General features: G+C 44.6%; 1 protein-coding gene across 1 annotated transcript in view; it reads left to right on the forward strand.

The window, feature by feature from the left end:
- The window catches only part of ptpn12 (protein tyrosine phosphatase non-receptor type 12), a 50,160-nt gene that overhangs the window by 13,499 nt on the left and 20,143 nt on the right, over positions 1-16,518 (forward strand). The window contains 4 exon segments of the mRNA XM_048268747.1: positions 10,419-10,527; positions 12,815-12,891; positions 13,052-13,204; positions 14,066-14,137. Coding sequence (XP_048124704.1) covers positions 10,419-10,527; positions 12,815-12,891; positions 13,052-13,204; positions 14,066-14,137 — 411 coding nt within the window.

Raw genomic sequence — 16,518 nt, forward strand, 5'->3', positions numbered from 1 at the left:
ACTCAGCGAAATTTTGCATCGCTGCCGCAGTGCATTTAGCTTTGTTCTTAAGTTGCCCTTTTGATTTCTATGGTACATGTGTCAATTAACGTGTAAACTATAGTTGTTATCAGTCATATAGTCATTGGGGTATTGATCAGCCCTGTTATCAGACTCGTATAGTCATTGGGGTATTGATCAGACTCACATAGTCATTGGGGTATTGATCAGCCCTGTTATCAGACTCATATAGTCATTGGGTATTGATCAGACTCTCATATAGTCATTGGGGTATTGATCAGCCCTGTTATCAGACTCATATAGTCATTGGGGTATTGATCAGCCCTGTTATCAGACTCATATAGTCATTGGGGTATTGATCAGACTCATATAGTCATTGGGGTATTGATCAGCCCTGTTATCAGACTCATATAGTCATTGGGGTATTGATCAGACTCATATAGTCATTGGGGTATTGATCAGACTCACATAGTCATTGGGGTATTGATCAGACTCACATAGTCATTGGGGTATTGATCAGACTCATATAGTCATTGGGGTATTGATCAGACTCATATAGTCATTGGGGTATTGATCAGACTCATATAGTCATTGGGGTATTGATCAGACTCACATAGTCATTGGGGTATTGATCAGCCCTGTTATCAGACTCATATAGTCATTGGGGTATTGATCAGACTCATATAGTCATTGGGGTATTGATCAGACTCATATAGTCATTGGGGTATTGATCAGACTCACATAGTCATTGGGGTATTGATCAGACTCACATAGTCATTGGGGTATTGATCAGACTCACATAGTCATTGGGGTATTGATCAGACTCACATAGTCATTGGGGTATTGATCAGACTCATATAGTCATTGGGGTATTGATCAGACTCACATAGTCATTGGGGTATTGATCAGACTCACATAGTCATTGGGGTATTGATCAGACTCACATAGTCATTGGGGTATTGATCAGACTCACATAGTCATTGGGGTATTGATCAGACTCACATAGTCATTGGGGTATTGATCAGACTCACATAGTCATTGGGGTATTGATCAGACTCACATAGTCATTGGGGTATTGATCAGACTCACATAGTCATTGGGGTATTGATCAGACTCACATAGTCATTGGGGTATTGATCAGACTCGTATAGTCATTGGGGTATTGATCAGCCCTGTTATCAGACTCATATAGTCATTGGGGTATTGATCAGCCCTGTTATCAGACTCGTATAGTCATTGGGGTATTGATCAGACTCATATAGTCATTGGGGTATTGATCAGCCCTGTTATCAGACTCATATAGTCATTGGGGTATTGATCAGCCCTGTTATCAGACTCATATAGTCATTGGGGTATTGATCAGCCCTGTTATCAGACTCATATAGTCATTGGGGTATTGATCAGACTCACATAGTCATTGGGGTATTGATCAGACTCACATAGTCATTGGGGTATTGATCAGCCCTGTTATCAGACTCATATAGTCATTGGGGTATTGATCAGACTCACATAGTCATTGGGGTATTGATCAGCCCTGTTATCAGACTCATATAGTCATTGGGGTATTGATCAGCCCTGTTATCAGACTCATATAGTCATTGGGGTATTGATCAGCCCTGTTATCAGACTCATATAGTCATTGGGGTATTGATCAGACTCATATAGTCATTGGGGTATTGATCAGACTCGTATAGTCATTGGGGTATTGATCAGCCCTGTTATCAGACTCATATAGTCATTGGGGTATTGATCAGCCCTGTTATCAGACTCATATAGTCATTGGGGTATTGATCAGACTCATATAGTCATTGGGGTATTGATCAGCCCTGTTATCAGACTCATATAGTCATTGGGGTATTGATCAGCCCTGTTATCAGACTCATATAGTCATTGGGGTATTGATCAGACTCACATAGTCATTGGGGTATTGATCAGCCCTGTTATCAGACTCATATAGTCATTGGGGTATTGATCAGACTCACATAGTCATTGGGGTATTGATCAGCCCTGTTATCAGACTCATATAGTCATTGGGGTATTGATCAGACTCATATAGTCATTGGGGTATTGATCAGACTCATATAGTCATTGGGGTATTGATCAGCCCTGTTATCAGACTCATATAGTCATTGGGGTATTGATCAGACTCATATAGTCATTGGGGTATTGATCAGACTCATATAGTCATTGGGGTATTGATCAGCCCTGTTATCAGACTCATATAGTCATTGGGGTATTGATCAGACTCATATAGTCATTGGGGTATTGATCAGCCCTGTTATCAGACTCGTATAGTCATTGGGGTATTGATCAGCCCTGTTATCAGACTCATATAGTCATTGGGGTATTGATCAGCCCTGTTATCAGACTCATATAGTCATTGGGGTATTGATCAGCCCTGTTATCAGACTCATATAGTCATTGGGGTATTGATCAGACTCATATAGTCATTGGGGTATTGATCAGACTCACATAGTCATTGGGGTATTGATCAGCCCTGTTATCAGACTCATATAGTCATTGGGGTATTGATCAGCCCTGTTATCAGACTCATATAGTCATTGGGGTATTGATCAGACTCATATAGTCATTGGGGTATTGATCAGACTCACATAGTCATTGATGTGACCCGTATTCTATGTCTGGAGATAAAACCCTGTCTGATATACCCTAGCTGTGTGTGTCTGTGTGTGTGTCTGTGTGTGTGTCTGTGTGTGTGTGTGTCTCTGTGTGTGTCTCTGTGTCTGTGTGTGTGTGTGTGTGTGTGTGTGTTTGCTGGGTCATATGGGGCCTGTGTGTGTGTGTGTTTGCTGGGTCATATGGGGCCTGTGTGTGTGTGTGTGTTTGCTGGGTCATATAAGAGCCCTGGGACCTGTGTGTGTGTGTGTGCGGTCAGTTGTCCATTCCTTTTCTCTCCTGTCTAACCCTCGACCCTCTCCTTTCCTGGCACTGAATGATCAGTATTAGTATACACACACACACACACAGACACACACACACACCGTGGAGCGGAAGCCTACTGAAGGCGTGCAGTCACAGTGCAACAGTGCAAGCATGAGCTTCCTGTGTTACAAATGAGTAGGCACAGTATGTGTGTGTGTGACTGTGTCTGCTTGTATTTGTGTCTGATATGTACAATATCATTATCAGGTATTGTAGCACCTTTATTATGTGTGTGTGTGTGTTTGCTGGGTCATATAAGAGCCCTGGGACCTGTGTGTGTGTGTGTGTTTGCTGGGTCATATGGGGCCTGTGTGTGTGTGTGTGTTTGCTGAGGCCTTCTGTCCCTCCTATGTCGTCTGCATAAGCAGTCTTCCTGCGTAGGAGTCCCCAACCACTTCCTGCTACTGTGGGGACACTGTGTGTGTGTGTGTGTGTGTGTGTGTGTGTGTGTGAGTGTGAGAGACCGTGCATGTGAACATAGCTCTGGAGTTAGCTGTGTGTGTTAACATTCACTTGGTTACTTTCCTCTGTTACTACGTGTGAACCATAGAGAGTGGGCTGAGTTAATGCTAAGTGTTAGCCCTAGAGATGGTGGGCTGAGTTAATGCTAAGTGTTAGCCCTAGAGAGTGTAGGCTGGTAAGGCTAAGTGTTAGCCCTAGAGAGTGGGCTAGTGAGCTAGTGTGCTAGCAAGTAGGCCCAAACTCATAGGCTCTGCCATCTGTTGTTGGCACATCTCTTAAGGTTGTCGGGAGGGACGTATCCTCACTGCACAGCACTCCTGCCACCTTTGCATTAGCGGGGTGCGGCGAGTTAATGGGTTCAGGTTGTGCTAGCCTTAGCAGGTTAGGTGAATTAGTGGTGGCAGCTATAATGAGTTGCATGAGTTCTTATTAGCCTCAATAGGATGAGTTAATAGGCTGAGAAATGTCATCCCAACCACGCATCAATGATGCACGCAAATGTGCACAAAGGAGCATAACATTTGCTTTAGCGTGTAGCATTTAACAGCCGTGTTAGCATTAGCGTGTAGTATGAGCTAACAGCCGTGTTAGCATTAGCGTGTAGTATGAGCTAACAGCCGTGTTAGCATTAGCGTGTAGTATGAGCTAACAGCCGTGTTAGCATTAGCGTGTAGTATGAGCTAACAGCCGTGTTAGCATTAGCGTGTAGTATGAGCTAACAGCCGTGTTAGCATTAGCGTGTAGTATGAGCTAACAGCCGTGTTAGCATTAGCGTGTAGTATGAGCTAACAGCCGTGTTAGCATTAGCGTGTAGTATGAGCTAACAGCCGTGTTAGCATTAGCGTGTAGTATGAGCTAACAGCCGTGTTAGCATTAGCGTGTAGTATGAGCTAACAGCCGTGTTAGCATTAGCGTGTAGTATGAGCTAACAGCCGTGTTAGCATTAGCGTGTAGTATGAGCTAACAGCCGTGTTAGCATTAGCGTGTAGTATGAGCTAACAGCCGTGTTAGCATTAGCGTGTAGTATGAGCTAACAGCCGTGTTAGCATTAGCGTGTAGTATGAGCTAACAGCCGTGTTAGCATTAGCGTGTAGTATGAGCTAACAGCCGTGTTAGCATTAGCGTGTAGTATGAGCTAACAGCCGTGTTAGCATTAGCGTGTAGTATGAGCTAACAGCCGTGTTAGCATTAGCGTGTAGTATGAGCTAACAGCCGTGTTAGCATTAGCGTGTAGTATGAGCTAACAGCCGTGTTAGCATTAGCGTGTAGTATGAGCTAACAGCCGTGTTAGCATTAGCGTGTAGTATGAGCTAACAGCCGTGTTAGCATTAGCGTGTAGTATGAGCTAACAGCCGTGTTAGCATTAGCGTGTAGTATGAGCTAACAGCCGTGTTAGCATTAGCGTGTAGTATGAGCTAACAGCCGTGTTAGCATTAGCGTGTAGTATGAGCTAACAGCCGTGTTAGCATTAGCGTGTAGTATGAGCTAACAGCCGTGTTAGCATTAGCGTGTAGTATGAGCTAACAGCCGTGTTAGCATTAGCGTGTAGTATGAGCTAACAGCCGTGTTAGCATTAGCGTGTAGTATGAGCTAACAGCCGTGTTAGCATTAGCGTGTAGTATGAGCTAACAGCCGTGTTAGCATTAGCGTGTAGTATGAGCTAACAGCCGTGTTAGCATTAGCGTGTAGTATGAGCTAACAGCCGTGTTAGCATTAGCGTGTAGTATGAGCTAACAGCCGTGTTAGCATTAGCGTGTAGTATGAGCTAACAGCCGTGTTAGCATTAGCGTGTAGTATGAGCTAACAGCCGTGTTAGCATTAGCGTGTAGTATGAGCTAACAGCCGTGTTAGCATTAGCGTGTAGTATGAGCTAACAGCCGTGTTAGCATTAGCGTGTAGTATGAGCTAACAGCCGTGTTAGCATTAGCGTGTAGTATGAGCTAACAGCCGTGTTAGCATTAGCGTGTAGTATGAGCTAACAGCCGTGTTAGCATTAGCGTGTAGTATGAGCTAACAGCCGTGTTAGCATTAGCGTGTAGTCACAGTGCAACAGTGCAAGCATGAGCTTCCTGTGTTACAAATGAGTAGGCACAGTATGTGTGTGTGTGTGTGTGTGAGTGAGAAAGGGAGTTTGTGTGTGAACATATCTGTGTGTGTGTGTGAGAGAGAAAGGGAGTGTTTGTGTGTGAACGTTTCTTATAATAGTTTCTTACTTTTTCTCACTCTCAGTCTCCGTCTCTCTCTCTGTGTTTGTCTGCTCCCCCTCTCTCACCTCTCTCTCTCTCTCTCTCTCTCTCTCCCCCCCCCTCTCTCTCTCTCTCTCTCTCTCCCCCTCTCTCTCTCTACCCCTCTCTCTGTGTGTGTGTGTGTGCGGTCAGTTGTCCATTCCTTTTCTCTCCTGTCCTAACCCTCGACCCTCTCCTTTCCTGGCACTGAATGATCAGTATTAGTATACACACACACACACACATACACAGACAGCCCTATATATATATATATATATTAGGGCTGTCACTTTACATTCGAAAATCGATTGCACAATCGATTGGACCAAACACAAGTTTTGAAAACTAAAATAGAGAATCGATTTTAACCAAATATGTACACTATTAATTTTAAACAAATTAAACAAATAAAAAAGATAGATGTAACAAAATTCACAAACAAAAATATAAGAATATAAAAGAATTCCCAAGTGCAGTGACGTGCAGCTAAGAAAGAATTCCACAATTTTACATACCGAAACAGCTGTTTCAATCAGTTGCTGTGCTGCGTGTTTTGCCAAAAATGGAGGACAACGCGATCAACCTGTGTGACATGTAGAGGCAGGTGATAGGCCTAATAACGGGGAGTTCGATGTTGGAAGTACCCGGTTTTGGTATATCAAACTATGGAGAAGACCAAAGCGGTAGGCTATCCAAACTGTGCAATCGAGTTCTCGTGGTAAAATTTGTTTGACATTTCTAATCGTAAACACAGCTACGTTGAAGCCTGCAGTAATGTTTGTCACTGATGTAATGGCAGTCCACTCGGCTTATTGTTTTTCGAGAATGTTGCACTCCTGTTTGTCATTGTGCGAGAAACTTCACATAATAAATCATCAAATATTGTGGCGTCTGACGCCCTCTTCGTTAAATCACAGTGCCTGTTGGTTGTTAGATGGTTGGCCTATATTTGGCGTTGAAAATGGAAACGTCTTTAGACATAAAAAAAACGATTTTACAATCGATTCAATGAACACTTATGTCTCAAAAATAGAACAGGATTTTTTCACAAAAGTGACAGCCCTAATCAGTATATTTCATTTGATGGTATGTGTGTGTGCGCTTTTATTTGAGTGTGCAGGTGAGGTGCGTGTGTGTGTCCTAAAGGGAAGTAAAGGGAGAGGCCTGGTTGAGAATGTTCCTCATCTTCTCTGTGGCGGATGCCTTTAATAGACCATGCTTCCGTGCTTATGTAAAGGCTTACACACACACACACACACACACACACACACACACACACACAGAGTCAGTGTGGTCAGCCAAATACTCACTCTGTCTGTATGAACATAGTGTTGTCACTCATATATTGTCTGTGAGTGTGTGAGCGTATGAGTGTGTGTGTGTGTGTGTTTAAAGGGCTGCACGGAGGTGTGTGTGTGTGTGTGTGTGTGTGTGTGTTTAAAGGGCTGCACGGAGAGTCTGTGTGTGTGTGTGTGTGTGTGTGTTTAAAGGCTGCATGGAGGTGTGTGTGTGTGTGTGTGTGTGTGTTTAAAGGGCTGCACAGAGGAGTCTGTGTGTGTGTGTTTAAAGGGCTGCACGGAGGAGTCTGTGTGTGTGTGTGTTTAAAGGGCTGCACGGAGGAGTCTGTGTGTGTGTGTGTTTAAAGGGCTGCATGGAGGAGTGTGTGTGTGTGTGTGTGTTTAAAGGGCTGCATGGAGGTGTGTGTGTGTGTTTAAAGGGCTGCATGGAGGAGTCTGTGTGTGTGTGTGTGTGTGTGTGTTTAAAGGGCTGCACGGAGGAGTGTGTGTGTGTGTGTGTGTGTGTGTGTGTGTGTGTTTAAAGGGCTGCACGGAGGAGTCTGTGTGTGTGTGTGTGTTTAAAGGGCTGCATGGAGGAGTCTGTGTGTGTGTGTGTGTGTTTAAAGGGCTGCATGGAGGAGTCTGTGTGTGTGTGTGTGTGTGTGTGTGTGTTTAAAGGGCTGCATGGAGGAGTGTGTGTGTGTGTTTAAAGGGCTGCACGGAGGTGTGTGTGTGTGTGTGTGTTTAAAGGGCTGCACGGAGGTGTGTGTGTGTGTTTAAAGGCTGCATGGAGGAGTGTGTGTGTGTTTAAAGGCTGCATGGAGGAGTGTGTGTGTGTGTTTAAAGGGCTGCACAGAGGTCTGTGTGTGTGTTTAAAGGCTGCACGGAGGAGTCTGTGTGTGTGTTTAAAGGGCTGCACAGAGGTCTGTGTGTGTGTGTTTTAGGGCTGCACGGAGGTGTGTGTGTGTGTTTAAAGGGGCTGCAATGGAGGAGTGTGTGTGTGTTTAAAGGCTGCATGGAGGAGTGTGTGTGTGTTTTAGGGCTGAATGGAGGTGTGTGTGTGTGTTTAAAGGGCTGCACGGAGGTGTGTGTGTGTGTGTTTTAGGGCTGCACGGAGGTGTGTGTGTGTGTTTTAGGGCTGCACGGAGGTGTGTGTGTGTGTGTTTAAAGGGCTGCACGGAGGAGTGTGTGTGTGTGTTTAAAGGGCTGCACGGAGGAGTGTGTGTGTGTTTAAAGGCTGCATGGAGGAGTCTGTGTGTGTGTTTAAAGGGCTGCACAGGAGGTCTGTGTGTGTGTTTAAAGGGGCTGCAATGGAGGAGTCTGTGTGTGTGTGTGCTTAAAGGGCTGCACGGAGGAGTGTGTGTGTGTTTAAAGGCTGCATGGAGGAGTCTGTGTGTGTGTTTAAAGGGCTGCACAGGAGGTCTGTGTGTGTGTGTGTTTAAAGGGCTGCACAGAGGTCTGTGTGTGTGTTTAAAGGGGCTGCAATGGAGGAGTGTGTGTGTGTGTGTTTAAAGGGCTGCACGGAGGAGTCTGTGTGTGTGTGTGTGTTTAAAGGGCTGCACGGAGGAGTCTGTGTGTGTGTGTGTTAAAGGGCTGCACGGAGGTGTGTGTGTGTGTGTGTGTGTGTTTAAAGGGGCTGCAATGGAGGAGTGTGTGTGTGTTTAAAGGGCTGCACGGAGGAGTCTGTGTGTGTGTGTGTTTAAAGGGGCTGCAATGGAGGAGTCTGTGTGTGTGTTTAAAGGGCTGCACAGAGGTCTGTGTGTGTGTTTAAAGGGCTGTAATGGAGGAGTCTGTGTGTGTGTGTGTTTAAAGGGCTGCACGGAGGAGTGTGTGTGTGTGTGTTTAAAGGGCTGCACGGAGGTGTGTGTGTGTGTGTGTTTAAAGGGCTGCACGGAGGAGTGTGTGTGTGTGTTTAAGGGCTGCACGGAGGTGTGTGTGTGTGTGTGTTTAAAGGGCTGCACGGAGGTGTGTGTGTGTGTGTGTTTTAGGGCTGCATGGAGGAGTGTGTGTGTGTGTTTAAAGGGCTGCACAGAGGTCTGTGTGTGTGTGTTTAAAGGGGCTGCAATGGAGGAGTCTGTGTGTGTGTGTTTAAAGGGCTGCACAGAGGTCTGTGTGTGTGTTTAAAGGGCTGCATGGAGGAGTCTGTGTGTGTGTGTTTAAAGGGCTGCACGGAGGAGTGTGTGTGTGTGTTTAAAGGGCTGCACAGAGGTCTGTGTGTGTGTTTAAAGGGGCTGCAATGGAGGAGTCTGTGTGTGTGTTTAAAGGCTGCATGGAGGAGTGTGTGTGTGTTTAAAGGGCTGCACAGAGGTCTGTGTGTGTGTTTAAGGGCTGCACAGAGGTCTGTGTGTGTGTGTTTAAAGGGGCTGCAATGGAGGAGTCTGTGTGTGTGTGTGTGTGTGTTTAAAGGCTGCATGGAGGAGTTCGTGTGTGTGTGTGTGTTTAAAGGGCCGTAACGGAGGAGTGTGTGTGTGTGTGTGTTTAAAGGGCTGCATGGAGGAGTCTGTGTGTGTGTGTGTGTGTGTGTGTGTTTAAAGGGCTGCACGGAGGAGTGTGTGTGTGTGTTTAAAGGGCTGCACGGAGGAGTCTGTGTGTGTGTGTGTGTGTGTTTAAAGGGCTGCACGGAGGAGTCTGTGTGTGTGTGTGTGTTTAAAGGGCTGCACGGAGGAGTCTGTGTGTGTGTTTAAGGCTGCACGGAGGAGTGTGTGTGTGTGTGTGTGTGTGTTTAAAGGGCTGCACGGAGGAGTGTGTGTGTGTGTTTAAAGGGGCTGCAATGGAGGAGTCTGTGTGTGTGTGTTTAAAGGGGCTGCAATGGAGGAGTGTGTGTGTGTTTAAGGGCTGTACGGAGGAGTCTGTGTGTGTGAGATGAGATGAGATGGAGTATAAGAGATGGGGTATGAGTTCAGTGCAGAGTTGGGTTTGCGCGATCTGGGGAATTTATCTAATTGTGAATTTTCTGACAGATATTGTAATTTGTCATATGATTTTTGAATGTCAATGTCAAGATTCAGTCCAGTATTCTAAGTTGTGCCACTCCTGATTGGTGGGCATGCCTAGTGCATGATGAGGACAGCACTTCTGATTGGTGGGCATGTCTAGTGCATGAGAAGAACAGCACTTCTGATTGGTGGGCATGTCTAGTGCATGAGAAGAACAGCACTTCTGATTGGTGCATACACGTGACAAGATTAACCATGCACAAGTATTTGTAGCCTTTGCAATTAGATAATTTGTTCAAATTGCGATTTTGATAATTATTGCAAGAGTGTCGAAGAACATGGAGAGTGTCGAGAGAGAACATGAAGTGTCGAGAAGAACCTTAGAGTGTCAGAGAACAGGCGTCGAGAGAACCGCAGAGCATCAGAGAGAACCATCTACTGAAAATCACGCTGTTAACCCTCTAGAATATCAGTGCTAATGGCATGTTTCTCTCTCCCCCCCCTCTCTCTCTCTATCCTTCCCTCCCTCTCTCTTTCTCCCTCCCCCTCTCTCCCTCTATCCCTCTCTCCTGCAGAGGTTACGGAGACTATCGACCAAATACAGAACAGAGAAGATCTATCCAACCAACGTGGGAGAACGAGAGGAGAACGTCAAGAAGAACAGATACAAAGACATACTGCCCTGTGAGTGTGTGTGTGTGTGTGTGTGAGTGACCCGCTCCTGTGTGTGTGTGTGTGTGTGTGTGTGTGTGTGTGTGAGTGACTCGCTCCCGTGTGTGTGTGTGTTTGGGTATGAGTGACCCGCTCCTGTGTGTGTGTGTGTGTTTGGGTGTGAGTGACCCGCTCCCGTGTGTGTGTGTGTGTGTGTGTGTTTTCTGTGTGTTTGGGTGTGAGTGTGTGTGTGTGTTTTTGTTTGTGAGTGATCCGCTCCACTCATCCTGGGATGGCCGTGTGTGTGTGTGTGCGCACGCAGGTTTGTTTAAGTCAGTGTTTCCATTGGAGATAAATGACTAAACTGCTGGTCAAAATGTTCAGTGAAAAACACAAACAAATGTATATCCTTGAACAAGGCCCAAACAAATGAATCCATAACAGAGGTGTGTTTAATGGGCTTAGATTGACAGAGACATCATGGTGATCAGCCAATCAAATGGCTCTATCCCTACAGACATGAATTTCCCCTGGGGATCAATAAAGTATCTATCTATCTATCTATCTATCTATCTATCTATCTATCTATCTCCAATTAAATGGCTCACCCTAGCTCTCAAGGTGTTTGATTGGCTATAGCCTGAACTCACCCCAGCTCTCGAGGTCTGTAATTGGCTCTCTAGGTATTTGATTGGCTATAAAGAGGTTTATTGACTTGCTGTTTACCCATAACCACCCTGATGATTTCTAGATCTCGTCTGGAGGTGCTATGGGTTTGATGATTTCTAGATCTCGTCTGGAGGTGCTATGGGTTTCATTTTTTCTAGATCTCGTCTGGAGGTGCTATGGGTTTGATGTGCAGCTGTACGATATAGCTTAGTTTAAATATAATATGATATAGCTTATTGTAGCACATGCCAGAAATAACCCAAAACGCTTAGGGCTCCTACACACAGTTGCGATCCGTTAACGCATCCCAGTGGGTGTTCCCGACGGTAGCTATGCAAATGACTTGAAGTAAAAACGTAATGTGATTGGTTGGTGCCGTCCGTGATTGGCTTGATTGGCCGGTGCCGTCTGGTCGGTGCAGCAACAGCTGAACTCCTCAACAGCGAGCAATGGAGAAACGCGACCAACGGACCCACAATTCAGTTCGGCAACGGATCACCTGAGCCCATTTAAAGTGAATGGGATGCGTCTCCAGCACTGCAAGGCACGCAGCTGTGTGTAGAGGCTGTTACAGCACACTTTGCATTTCTGTCCTTTTCAACTTAGAATGTGTGATGTTGTGTGATGTTGTGTGATGTTGTGTGATGTTGTGTGATGTTGTGTGATGTTGTGTGATGTTGTGTGATGTTGTGTGATGTTGCATTTTAAAACCCTCAGAGTGGTTTCCCATCCAGTTAAACTGTAGTTCAGTTCTTTAGATTCATCTCTTCAGTTCTCTACTTTAACATCAGAAGATGGATCTATTGGCTGGTTATACAAATGTATATTTGGTATGAGCTTCTATGGAAGCTAATAATGTGGGCTGTTATTGAAATATGAGTCAGCAAGTTTCTCATTTAGTTATTCTCACACTTTAGGCCAGGAAGAGAGAGTTCCTGATTAGAGAAATCCTGATTAGAGAGAGCAAGTGTGTGTGTGTGTGGGTGTGTTTGAGGAGGACAGAAATATGAGTGGACATCTGTGTGTGTGTGTTTGAGGAGGACAGAAATATGAGCGGGTGTGTGTGTGTGTGTGTGTGTGTGTGTGTGTGTGTGTGTTTGAGGAGGACAGAAATATGAGCGGGCGTGTGTGTGTGTGTGTGTGTGCGTCTGTGTGTGTGTGTGTGTGTGTGTGTGTGTGTGTGTGTGAGTGTGGTAATGCGTGTGTGTGTCTTGGCGTGTGTGTGTGTGTGTGTGTGTGTGTGTGTGTGTGTGTGTGTGTGTGTGTGTGTCTGTGTGTGTGTGTGTGTGTGTGTGTGTGTGTGTGTATTGTGTGTGTGTGTGTGTGTGCGTGTGTGTGTGTGTGTGTGTGTCTTGATGTGTGTGTGTGTGTGTGTGTGTGTGTGTGTGTGTGTGTGTGTGTGTGTGTGTGTGTAAAAACTTTAGCTGATTTGTTTTTGTTTCAGTTTTTTTTAATCCTCTTCAACTGCATCTCTATTTGTATCTTAACCCCCCCCCTCTTCTCCCTCTCCCTCCATCCCTCTCTCTCTCTCTCTCTCTTTCTCTCCCTCATCCTCCCTCTCTCTATCTCTCTCTCTCTTTCTCTCCCTCATCCCTCCCTCTCTCTCTCTCTCTCTCTCTCTCTCTCTCTCTCTCTCTCTCTCTCTCTCTAGTTGACCACAGTCGAGTACGAGTGACGTTAAAAACATCCAACCAGGATTCAGATTACATCAATGCAAACTTCATCAAGGTCTGATTACACACACACACACACATACCGGGGCCACACACACACACACACAGTTAGTCAGCATTAAGGTTTGGAGTGTGAGGGCATAGACGTTTACCCATGATGCTCTGGGACACACACACGTCTAAACCCCCCCCCCCCCCCCCCCCCCCCCCCTCAGGGTATGGAGGGTCCAGAGACGTACATCGCCACCCAGGGTCCACTGCCCAACACAATCATCGACTTCTGGAGGATGAACTGGGAGAACAACGTCACTGTGAGTACCGTGTGTGTGTGTGTGTGTGTCCTTGTGTCTTTGAATCAGTGGTTGTGTGTGTGTGTGTGTGTGTGTATTTGTAATACGTGCTGTGTGTGTGTATTTGTAATACGTGTGTGTGTAACACGTGTTGCATGTGTGTATTGTGTCTGTCGTGACCCTGTGTAACAAGCTGGCTAAGACGTGGACCTTAATGGACATGTCCCCTCCCTCTCCCTCTCTCTCTCTCTCTCTCTCTCTCTCTCTCTCTCTCTCTCTCCTCTCTCTCTGCCTTTCATCTCTCTCTCTCTCTCTCTCTCTATATATATATATATATATATATATATATATATATATATATATATATATATATATGTAAAATAAAATATATATATGTATGCATATATGTGTATATATATATATATATGCATATTCTCTCTCTTGCTCTCTCTCTCTCTAAAAAATATCTCTCCTCTCTCTCTCCCTCTCTCTTGCTTTCGCTCTCTCTCTCTCTCTCTCTCTCTCTCTCTCTCTCTCTCTATATATATCTCAGGTCATCATAGTCGGGGTCTGTGTTGTTATTGGGGTTTGAGGGATGGGAGGGGTGAGCCTTCCCTGTGATCCTTCAGGAAGGCTGAGGGAGAGGGCTGGATGGTGTGTGTGTTGTGGGGTGTGTGTGTTTACCATGGTGGTGTATGCTTTCCATTCCTTTCTACACACTCTCACAGGTTTGAATTTTTTGTACACATATAATAATTGTGTGCGTGCGTGCGTGTGTGTGTGTGACCACAGCTAAAGATTATGGTAAAGAACCTGAGATGAAGCTAACAATGAACAGCTAACCTCTCTCTCTATCTCTCTATATATCTCTCTATATCTCTCTCTCTCTCTCTCTCTCTCTCTCTCTCTCTCTCTCTCTCTCTCTCTCTCTCCTGGTAGAAAAAGTGTGAGCGCTATTTTCCGATGTTTGGTGACGAGCCAATGACCTTCGGCCCATTTAAGATCTCCTGTGTAAGTAGCCCCTCCCTCACACTCTCTCACACACACACACACACACACACACACACACTCACTCATAAAATCTGCAAACTGGGGGGAAATGGGCGATGTTTGCCAAGCATGCTACTTTATAGGAATTCACATTATAATGCCAGCTAGCTTTGTTGATGAACGCCAAACAAACACTAATAATTAGGCTACGTTTAACAACTTGTCGACAAGTTAGCTTCTCGGAAATTCCAAAGATAGGCTATGTATGGACGCATAGAGTCCTGCTGTTCATCGTGTACGTCTTTTTAAACGGAAGGTTTGCATGGCCGTGTTTTCGGTGACCATGCTGCAACGTGTGTGTGTGTGTGTGTGTGTCTAATGTGGAAGGAGGCGAATTAGATACATTTGTATCTGATATAGTGTAGATGTAGACACACAAACACACAGACACACACACATACGCTCACACACACACACACTCACACTCACACACACACGACTCAACTACAGACACAACAGGGTACACAGCACTTAGCCACACACACAGAGGAGCGCAGCACTTGTGTTACTGGCTGTATTATGGAAGAATATTAGACTGAAATGTTTTGTACGTGTGTATCACGTTTTGAAATTGTAGAAATTATTTGTAACTGTAAAAATGATCCGTACAAGTAATTGTCAAAATTACAAATATGCCCTACACTTACAAATCTATTCTACGGGTACGGATCGATTTTACAGCTACAAATCCTCCTACAGTTAAAAATATTTTACCATTACAAAAATATTCTACGCACAAAAATTGATTGGCTAGCCAAACCTGAGCATCGCCATTGCAGGGTGTCCGCGGGGTTGTAAAAAGTATTAAAAGTAATAAAAGCGTCATCTGATGAGGTATTAAATTTTCAAACCACTAACTATGATGTTTTCCATTTGTGTTAAGTGCAGGCCTATCTCCTAAAATTCGTGAATTTATTTATATTATATTAATTATATGTAATGTAGTAGGACCTGGATGATATGTCAGTGTGCATTGGTAAAAACTTTTAGCGACCCCTCAAACTCTATGCTCAAACTGGATATACGGCTGGCTTACTGCCTAAACTTGTTGCCAAAATTTCGCTACCATACCTAATTTTATAATTTGGTTAGAGGACTCGAGATTCAAAGACTGGCTTAGGCTAGTTGGCAACAGCCAAGAGGCTTATTACCACGTCTGTAAAAAGACAATAAATGCCTCTGGATGGGAGTGAATGCCGTCAGGTCACATATGGAGTCTACCAGAGCCGTTTTTCTACCACTCTGGAGTCTACTAGCCAGCAAACAAGAATGGGCGGACGTAATCAGAGGTGGAAGAGTCGACTGCCTGGCTCATCAGCCACGTAGGGCTACTGCCTCCACATAGATATGCGTCATTGAAGCTATCAGTAAGTCTACGCTACCAGCTGTCATTGTCATCAAAAAAAGTAATCATTTGCGCCATCGCGTTTTCAATGACGGGCTGTAAGGGCAGCAGACATAGCCTAAACTAGGCCTAGCCAGAGAACGTCTAATAAGCCTACATACAGCATCACAATAACCCATTTTCAAATTAAAAGTCCCCAAAGGCAGAAGGCCTTTTCATTCAAACAAATATATAATTAAATGAAAGAGGGAAAAAACAAGAATATAACATGTAAACATATGCACATGTTACAAGGGGTTACAAGGGGTTACAAGGGGTTATAAGGGGTTATAAGGGCTGCCCTGACTACAGAATAGAGGTTAAATATAGGCCTGACAGTGTTGCTTTGTTTAGGCTATAAGATTTAACATTTTCTACCCTCAGTAAATGTCATGTTAAGGTTAGTTTAACAGGTGTTACCTTTACATTATTCAAAGCTTGCTCCGGAGCTTGATGTAGTATGTGATGAGATCAAAGTCCCAATAGACTTGCTTAAAATTAGTTGAATATAAGAACCTGTGTAGGTTTGTATAGGCTGTATAGTAATATGCTATCAATATATTATAATATAATATATTTAAGTCAATTTGTCAATTCGTTTCCACAAAATTCCCCAGAAGTCACCATTTAAGGGGTTATTTTTCAAAATGTTCGTCACAGGGAGCATGCAGGCCCAAAAGTATTTTATCACATGGGGCCCACATTCTCCAGCAGCACCCAATTAATAATTAGTATTTTTGTAAAATGTGACAGCCTATTTTTGAATGTGATACCTTGACTGGCAAATTATGAGACAGCAAGTGTGTGTGTGTGTGTACTGCGTATGGTCGTGGGGCTTTTTAGAAGAAAGTCCAGTAAACCTTTTCTGATTTTCATTTGTCATTTTGTCTTGATTGAGAGAGAATGATAGTGAAAGAAAGAGTGTAGTGCTGGAGAAGTGCTGTGTGCTCTTCCTACA

The sequence above is a fragment of the Alosa alosa genome, chromosome 17 (assembly GCF_017589495.1).
Source record: "Alosa alosa isolate M-15738 ecotype Scorff River chromosome 17, AALO_Geno_1.1, whole genome shotgun sequence".
In the NCBI taxonomy this organism is placed as follows: domain Eukaryota; kingdom Metazoa; phylum Chordata; class Actinopteri; order Clupeiformes; family Clupeidae; genus Alosa; species Alosa alosa.